Source organism: Camarhynchus parvulus, chromosome 1A (assembly GCF_901933205.1).
Source record: "Camarhynchus parvulus chromosome 1A, STF_HiC, whole genome shotgun sequence".
In the NCBI taxonomy this organism is placed as follows: Eukaryota; Metazoa; Chordata; class Aves; order Passeriformes; family Thraupidae; genus Camarhynchus; species Camarhynchus parvulus.
Window position 1 is genome coordinate 37,541,903 of NC_044586.1, and position 9,842 is coordinate 37,551,744.

Genomic DNA, 9,842 nt, shown 5'->3' on the forward strand with positions numbered 1-9,842 from the left:
AAATGTGACTACTGGATTATGACAGAAAAACAACTTGATAAAACAGCTAATGCAGTGCTTTGGAGCAGATACAGAGCAGTAAAACCTCCTGTAAGATCTGTGTGTTTCTAGCTGATCAGCTTGCAGATCTCCTTTTCAGAGTGGAAAAATGGCCAGAAGACTGAGTGTCCCCATGTTCAGGTAGACAACAGCAATACGAGCACACATCAAAAGGTACATAATGAGGGCTAAGGAAATTTGCTTACCCTATATTTTTAGGATTTTAAATCTGGCTCAGCAGCAAATATAACAGGAAACCAAGGTCAAGCTGACACAATGTGGGTTATTCTCTCTCTTCCTCAATATGTGTTTGCAGTTCCTATCAAGGTTAATGGGAGTTTTGTGCACATGTGGGGAAATGGAACGTAAATGCTGCAAAAATTGGACTCAGATTTAGTTCAAATAAAGTCTAATAAGCTTTAGAAAAATCCATCATCTTGAAAACTGATGTCTTATCAGTGAAAAAAAATCTTTAAAACATCACCTCCATATGCTTGCTAAGTCCAGGTCTGGGAGAAACTGCTTGTGACATTCTGCACTCTTATGAACCAGTTGTGAGTGTAACACAAACACCCAAGCTGGCTCATTTTTGAGGCTTAACACAGATCAGCCAGGGCTGTATCTTTTTTATTTGGGCATCAAGAAAATTTCTAGTAATGTTCAAAATTAACTCAGTACAGCTTATGTTTTCTCCCACATAACCCTGTATACTGACATTTTTACACTGACATTAACGACTGTTGCCTTTTAAGCGAAACACAAAATACTTAGGGGTTCAAGGTTTTAGTGATAAAATTAATTCATGGAGATGGGGTCTTATAGCACCCTTCCCAGACTGAATGGTCAAACCTGGGCCTTACATGAAAGGTGCAGCTGCATGTGGGCATTAAATTGCATGTTTCCACTTGGTTATGTAGAGAAGTGTCACGTAATTAAGGAATGTGCTGTCAGAGGAATGAAAGAATTAAGTTGCAAATTCTGCATGCTTTTTGTACATAATTTTCAGTATAACATACTTGATTTATAATAAAAATGTGAAAATAAACACATGGAGTATAATAATAGTGTACTGCTAAATATATTGGAAAATATTTTTAAGTCCTATGACTTAATAGCAATCAACATGTGAAATTCTTTTAGATATTATCTTTTAAAATAAGGAATGCCATTTAATAAAATATTTTCAGTTTAATGACACGTATTTTGGCAAGAATGAGGAAAATAATACAAAATTTAAGAGACTGTATTTTGACAAGGAAGTCAGCATTTCCAAGATTTTTAAAATCTCGGATATAAAATCGCTCACTCAACTCAGTGACTTTTACAAAAAAAAAAAAAGTGCAAATAAACTTTTGCTTCAAAGAAAAATTTAAACAGAACAACCCATAGCACATTGTTTCCTGCAGCAGAGACACCCCTTCCTACAAGGGCCTTTATTATGCATGACACAACAAGCAGCACCCATTCAACCTGAGGGAAGCCCACAGGCTCGCAGGGCCACTGGCTGGCTCTTTGTCACCAAATGCAGCAGGTTGAATGCAGACATCACTGTGATATCCTCACCAACAAAACCAGAGGCAAAGAACAGGGGCAAGAGCTGAGTAGGGAAGAAAAAAAAAGAAAAAAAAAAGATGAGAACAAATTAAAACACCAAAAATGTTTTCATTCACAGAAAAAAACAATACTTAAAATTTGATATGACCACCACATAGGACCACAATTCTAAATGTACTTTTTTGAGTGCATTTAACCATTCTTGCTACCCCACCCCCAACATTCTGAGACATATTACACAGTCTTCAGTGAAACCATTTTATATGCTACAAAGTGAGAGGGCCTGGACATTTTTATAGGGGGCATTCACAACAGGTGCCTTAGATACCCAACTGAGAGCAACTTGGGGTAGTAGCCTGGTCACAAGTGCAGGGGTACTAAGGGAAAAAAACCCTTAGAACATCAGCTAGATAGTAGGAATCCTGCATGGAACACCCAGGAATGCTGGGCAGATCAAACATGCAGGCTTTTCTATTTATTTTATTTAAACCAAGACCACACTCCACACCATTTCTGAATGGTGAATGCTGGAAACCAGTCTTTGCTAAAAATTGTTCTTTTGATGACTTGTTTGAAGAATGTGACATTTCATTGTAATAAACTTGCCAGATATCTTAAAACCACAGCTTTTCAAAGGCAGGAAATAATTCATGTTGTAAACTGTCCATGAGATATACTTAAACAATCCTCCAGCCAGTTCAAATATAGCAAACAGAGAGATGGCAGTCATGAGATTTTATTTCAGAAGGGTTTAATGCACAAATACTAATTGTTCCATTCACCCCACAATGGGAAAGAAGAAATGCAGATGCCTTGTAGCCCAGCCATGCACAGCCACAGCTCACTTCAGAAGATTATGTGATGTAGGACTGGAGCCAATTCCCAGCCAAAGTCGGTACAGAAACTCTCAGGGACTCTCGTGGAAGCAGGATCAGGCCCCTAGAAGCTGTGGAGCAGTAGGGCAGATCTCCCAGCCTCCTCTCAGTCTCACTCTTTCGTCTGCGGCAGCCCGGGAGCTGCGGGGGTGAGTCCAGCCACGGCCCATAGCAGCGGCTGTGCCAGCAGGGGACACGGTCTCGTCCTGAGGAACAAGACTCTCCGAGCTATAGAACACCCCAAACAGGTGCAGACACCCCATCCCTGACAGCACTCCGTGTCAGGCTGGATGGACTCTGAGCAACCAGGTGTAGTTGAAGTTGTCCCTGTCCATTGCTGGGGGTTGGATTAGGGGGCCTTTAAAGGCCAAACTGTTCTGTGATAGTTCCATGACTCTAACAAGGACCCAGCCCCCACCGTGCCCATCACCAAACAGGTCTGGAGCGCATCTGACACACACGGCTCAATTCGGTCGCACCCAAACCAAACTCGCTGCGAGACCCCCGACACTTCCGTGCTGCCCGACGCCGGGGGGTATGGGGCCGGGCGGGCACTGGGGCAGGCAGCCCCGTGAGCGCCATCACACACACACAAACACGTCCCTGCCATAGCGGCAGCGGAGCCGCGTGAAAACCAGCGCGGACCCCTCCGGAGCAGACCGCCAGGAGACCAGAGCTGCGCGCAGCCCCGCCGCAACTTTGCCCTTGCCCCGCAGCCGGCACTGTCCCTCAGCCAGCAGTGTCCCTCAGCCGGCACTGTCCCTCAGCCGGCAGTGTCCCTCAGCCAGCAGTGTCCCTCAGCCGGCACAGCACTTCCCACTGTCCCTCAGCCGGCACTGTCCCTCAGTCGGCAGTGTCCCTCAGCCAGCAGTGTCCCTCAGCCGGCACTGTCCCTCAGCCAGCAGTGTCCCGCAGCCCGCACTGTCCCTCAGCCAGCAGTGTCCCTCAGCCAGCAGTGTCCCTCAGCCGGCACTGTCCCTCAGTCGGCAGTGTCCCTCAGCCAGCAGTGTCCCTCAGCCGGCACTGTCCCTCAGCCGGCACTGTCCCTCAGCCAGCAGTGTCCCTCAGCCAGCAGTGTCCCTCAGCCGGCACTGTCCCTCAGCCAGCAGTGTCCCGCAGCCCGCACTGTCCCGCAGCCGGCACTGTCCCTCAGCCGGCACTGTCCCTCAGTCGGCAGTGTCCCTCAGCCGGCAGTGTCCCGCAGCCGGCACTGTCTCTCAGCCGGCAGTGTCCCGCAGCCGGCGCTGTCCCGAAGCCGGCAGTGTCCCGAAGCCGGCGCTGTCCCGAAGCCGGCACTGTCCCGAAGCCAGCACTGACCCGAAGCCGACACTGTCCCTCAGCCGGCGCTGTCCCGCAGCGGGCGCTGTCCCTCAGCCGGCGCTGTCCCTCAGCCGCGCTGTCCCGCAGCCCCTGGCTGAGGCTGGTGCCGCGCTCCAGCAGCAGCGGTATCGAGCGCCCCCTATCGGCGGGCGGCCCGCAGCGGCCCGCGCCGGTGGCGCCGCCTGGCGGCCGCTGCCCAACACGCTGCTGCGAGGGGCTGCACTGACAGCCCAGACGGACACCGCCTCCATGCCCTCCTCCTCCTCCCTCCCTGCCTCCTTCAACTGCTCAAAGGAAATTATTTGAAATTCACGAGAATTATAAAATAGATCCTGGCCTTTTGAAACTGTCAAGTATGTCAGTGTTCACCAAAATGTTAATATTTACTCTCACATATTCATAAAGACTTGGAGGATATGCAAGTCCTGGGAGCCCAGTAAAATATCGCTGAGCATCCATGAAAGTACTTTATTGCAGTTAATCTAATTTATTCTTTTATTGCTGATGCTTTGATTGCTATTTCTATTTACTCTTACATTATAGCAATGCCCAGTAGTTCCAGGGGAGGAGACCTCCCGGTGCCAGGTACTGTATGCACAGAAACCGTGCTGCAGGGAGCTTACAGACCCCCATAAGAATGGCTTGTGAAGAATCAGTAAAGAAAAGTACAAAGTCAAACTCCTTGCAATTAACACGTTTGGTTTGGAGGTGCTTCACCCCACCTGCCAATTCCACGGGAACAGAGCACAGATTTAGAGAGAATGACAGTAACATTGCAACAGGTTCATATCTTCCCTCTGCTCTTTCTGTGGCACATGCAAACTTGGCCATAGCCTTTAGCAGGTTCAGGTGCCGTGTTTACATCTCTGATTTACTTAAGAGGAACAGCCAGAGCATGACAAGAAACATAGGAAGAAGTCCAGAGAAAGGCAATGTCATTGGTGAAGTGTCTGGAGCACAAGTGAGATGAGGAGTGGTGAGGAAGCTGGGGTTGGTTAACCTGGAGAAGAGGAGGCTCAGGAGTGATGTTATCAATCTCTTCCACTACCTGAAAGAAGGTTGTAGCCAGGTGGGGGTCAGCCTCTTCTCCCAGGCAACTAACAGTAGGATGACAGGATACAGTCTTAAGTTACGTCAGGGGAGGTTTAGGTTGGGCATTAAGAAGAATCTCTTCACAGAAAAAGTGATTAGACATTGGAATGGGCTGCCTAAGGAGGTGCCATGGTCTAGTTGACAAGGTGGTGCTCAGTCAAAGGCTGGACTCCATGATCTCAGAGGTTTTTTCCAACCTAAATGATTCTGTGAAAGCACCATTTTGGGAATAGATGGCTGGTGGTTTAAACTCCCATGCCTAGCCCTCCATAGGTTAAGCAAAGCCCCCGTGCTGGTGCTGGAGGTACCTGCCTGAGCCCTAAGGGACCCCATCTGTACTGGCACAGCATGCCACCATGCCAGGGGCCAGGCAGCCAGGGGACAGCAATGCTAACACAGCTGTCACATGCCTGAGCCACAGTGAGTACTGCCGCACTGCACTTCCACCACACAGACTCCCCAACCCCATATCTCTATTGCAGTACTGCAGTATGCCACTTTCCTGTAAGAACAGATGCTACATGAAGAGGTCAGAGAGGAACTCACAGTTCAGGGAAGGGGATGATGCTTTCATACATCACTGTTTGGGTTAATTTTGGTGGATTGCTCTTTTTTTAAAAGCACATGCTGCTTGCTGTACTGCCTGCAACACCCAGGACACTGTTGGCTCCTCCACAGTTCTCCCTGGGTGTCATCAGACCCCTTGGAGCTCCTTCACTGCACTTCACTCTTTAACAGAGTACATGGATCTTTAACATGGATCTTCCATCTGTTTGGCTCTCATAAGATGGACACCATGCTCAGCAATATCTTGCAAATTTTGTAAGTACAGATAATACAAATACAGCAGTAACGATGTCATTAGCTGGGTTTCAGAAGCAGTTTTCTAGGATATGCATTTTAACTCCAGGGAAGCCTTCCTCTCAGGAGCCTAATGTTGGCAAATATTAAGGAACTACCATCCTTCAAGAGTTTCTATATTGTCCATTGTGGACATTCAGAAAACATAAGTTTCGCCCTGAAGTTATTTGCTATAAAGTAACATAGGTGGTCTGTCAAATTTGTCCTTCGGAAATTAAGAACTTTGTATGTACTCAGGTTATGTTTTTTCAACCTCTGTCTGCAACTAGAAAAATTTCTTTGGGTGAAGGACAACTTGAGAGGTTAAATTCTGATATTACCACATCTTGTTTTTAAGAGCAGTAGGGGAAACATCAAGGGTCTCGGGAGCTCGTAACAGTACTGGTTTAAATTTTTCCATATTCAGTGTTATTCCTGACAACTCAGGTCCAGATTTCCTAAAATTACGCAAGAATCCCAGCTCTCACAAGAAAAAACATAAAATTTTAGCTCTTTACAAGTAAATTAAAAAAACATCCACAAATTCTTAAGGGAAGGAGCAGGGGTTTTTTCTTGCCCCAATAATAAGACCTTAGTAGTGTGAGGTTTCTACCTTTTTCCAATATCCCTTCCCCCAGCCCCAAGTCTCTGGCCTCATTTGCAGGGCAGGAAACAATTAAGAGATAGGCACACACTAGTCAGCCAGGCTCCCAGGCTCTTGTCAGGAATTCCTATGTCACTGGAAAAAACAAAAAAATTGCCACACTGAAGAAAGCCAAACAACTAGAAGTTAGAAAGAAGTAAAGGCCTGGGAGTCTACTGTACTCAAGTGTTAAATTAACCATTTAATTGTTATCAGTATTTGTTTTGTAAAATTTTTTTCAGTCGAGCAATAACTTTGAACAGTTGTTTTGCAAAGGGTTTACTGATTTATTTTGACACAAAGCAAACTATAACCAAATGTTTCCCTGACAAAACTTAGTGGATTATTTTGTATATATGTTTATTTCAGTTTTAACATTTGGATATTTATTTTTTTTAATTTGGCTTTTGCTCACCTAAAGCTGCTGCCAGTCAGAGTTAGCAGACAGGACAGATCAACCCTCAGAAACTGCAGAAACAAAAGGTGTAGCCTAAAGAGAGAACCACATGAGCAAGTGTTTGAGTAGATCATGTCTTTCTGTGTTTAAACAATTTTTTACTCCCTAGTCATTTTTCCTTAACACATTCTGTGCTAACACCAAAGACCTTAGCCTTTCCTGCTCTGCACTTGGTGGCTTTAAGGGACTTTCCTGTTTGCAGGTTTGACATGGTGTATGCTATGGTGCAGACAAAGGCAACGTTGAATAGCTCGTAAGAGATGTTTAATAAACCATCATGAAGCTGCCAGCTCTGGCAGGAGACTGGAGTACAGGAAAATTTTTCAGCAGAGGCCTGATGACTGCTGGTTATTTATCAGTGAAAGAAGGAGGGAAGAGTTCCAGTTCCCACTCCAATGCAAGATGTCTAAACCTGAAACTAGCACCCTTTGCAGTTCACAAGCTATTTTCACACTTATATACCTGGGCTGTCCAACATCCTGAGAGAACCATGAGGAGGCAGCCTTCAGCCCTCAAAAAACCATACATCCTGTGAATATGCATTTGTGCTTTATAATTATATTTTTAGACAACTGCATGTTTCAATGCACCATACTGTATTTGCAGCATTTGGCAAGAAGTAGTCAAGGTAATTGACAAAAGCCTGGAAAAGGATAATTGAGATTAGATATTAGGAAGAAATTATTTACTATGAGAGTAGTGAGACACACTGGAGCAGGTTGCCCAAAAAGTGGTAAATGTCCCATCCCTGTAAGTCAAGGCCAGGTCAAATAGGGCTCTGAACAGCCTGGTCTAGTGGAAGGTATCCCTGCCCACAACAGGGGTTTTGCAACCAGATTATGTTTAAGGTCCCTTCCAACCAAACGATTCTGTGATTCTATGAAATTTACTTTTAAAGAGAGATTTTAGGCTCTGGATTTTCATGTGCTTGTATATCTATTGATAATACAAACTAGGTGTCTTCAAAGGTTTGTGATTTGTTATTTGCTATTAAAATACCTTGCAAAAGCTCACTGTCTGATGAGAATAAAATACTTTAATCATTAACAGCTAGAATAATGATAAAGGCAATTATAAATTTAAGCTTCTCAAAGACTTACTGAAGAGGAATAAAGCATTCAAAATGAAATTAATTGTATTAACCTTACAGGCCTACAGAAGTACTGTAGTAGCATATAACTTGCATGCTTGTCAGCATATATTCCCCCCCTATACAATATTAGCTTCTCAATTACAGCCACAGAAATCTGAAGTATTAGACCTGAATTCCCACTTCACTTTTAAGACTCTCAATTAAAGCATGTTTCCCTTAGCTGCTTGTGCTGGAATGTACAAACCAAATGGTAATCCTGTCTACTTTTAGGAAGTTTACATTGTGCCCTGATAAAAGAGGTAATTACTGCCATACCTTGTAATATTTGAATGGAATGTCAGGAAATGTCAAGGTTTAAACTTGAAGTTAGTACTGTCATTAGAAAGGAGCCTAAACAGTGAAGTTCAAAACCATTTTGTTTTCTTGAATTTTACATATTCTCTTATACTGGCTTTTATTCTTAAACCCTTCCCAGTGCAACTGAAACTCCAATCTAAAAATCTTCCTGCAAAACACACATAAGATATTTTCAAGTACCAACTTGGCCCACATGCTTTAGGATACTGTCAGATCCAGGTGTTTTAATGGTCCTTACTTATAGGAATGATCATTTGCAAAGCAACCAGACAAGTCCCTAACTGTGGAGGCTATTCAGTGTTTCATTACATGAACTGTAGCAGTTGTCCCTGCACCTGCAGAGCCAGCAGGGCTGGAGGTGGCAGACCCCAGCCTGGGCACAACAAGCATGGCACACACCAGGGCTGCTCAAGCTCGAGGGGCGCACAGGGCCCGCCCCAGTCCCACGGCTTCCTCAGCTTCCTCACGGTGCCCACCGGCCAGTCCTCCTTTTCCTGTGAAATGGGGTTATCCAGTCCTGTCTATGGACTTTCCTGAGGTATCCTTTTCATATTCTAGCTGGGAAGCTTCAGCAGCTTCTGTTCATGGCGGGAGTAGGGAAGGAAGAAGAAAAGTCCAAAGGCTGAGATCAGACAAAAAACCAGAGGAAAGCAGAAAAGAAGAATGAGTAGAAATGCTCATCTGCTCACACTGAGTCCCACTCTGTGATATACAATTGACAGGCATTGCCATATGGACTAATGCCCTCCATACTTTATCCTTAGGATGCAAAAAGGTTCCTGCTGAGGTGAATCAGAGATATTTTTAGAAGTTCAGCCTTTAGTCTGAGCTTTATTACCCAGACTTCAGTCCTCCATGTAAGAGAGATGAGATTCCCACAATAGATTTTAGGTTATCATACAGCCTAAAATTATTATCTTTCCAATAAAATAATAATGAAAAATCTTGGAAAGCAAACCAGATTCTGAATCTCCGCACACAATTCAGCATAATCTCACTGATTCCAACTGCTGACAAAAAGATATGCGATGTGAGGAGGCACCATATATCTCTTTCCATTTGTATGAGAATGGTTCTTCAGAATAGAAAAAATATTTATACTTATAAAAGAAAACCACTACATCTGAGCAGAAAACAAAGACGTATATTTAATTTTCCTCTAATTACCAAATTGAGCTAACATTCAGTCTAATAACAGCTGCCTAAAATGGAAAGCTCACTGTCTCTCACAGGAATAACCCTTTCTGTATGCTGAACTGGCCACTGCAGCTCAACACTGTATGCTGAACTGGCCACTGCACAGCCACTGCAGTTCCCCCTCTCCCGCTAGCAAAAAACCAGCTCGGCAACAACGAGGCTGGTGTGACTAAAGCCCTGGGATGTGTCCATGGGCCAAATTTAAAGAGCCTGAGAAGTGAGAAGATAATGAAAACAAATGAGTTTTTGAAGGCTGTACCTTCCAAAAAAGCAATAAGGGAAAGACATATTAATGCCTCCCTGTTCAGCAACTAGCTCCCATGGACAAGAAAACTGTGGGCTTGATTTCTCCTTATTTTACAACTAACATTTACA

The 9,842-nt window shown here is 44.6% G+C and overlaps 1 protein-coding gene across 3 annotated transcripts in view; it reads right to left on the reverse strand.

Annotated features, from left to right (window-relative positions):
- MSRB3 (methionine sulfoxide reductase B3) overlaps positions 1 to 9,842 on the reverse strand; it is an 82,045-nt gene that overhangs the window by 57,570 nt on the left and 14,633 nt on the right. For all 3 annotated transcript variants that reach the window (XM_030960564.1, XM_030960562.1, XM_030960563.1), the window contains exon 2: positions 1,510 to 1,636. In XM_030960564.1, the coding sequence (XP_030816424.1) occupies positions 1,510 to 1,585 (76 nt within the window). In that variant the 5' untranslated portion in view covers positions 1,586 to 1,636. The remainder of the gene's footprint in view (positions 1 to 1,509; positions 1,637 to 9,842) is intronic.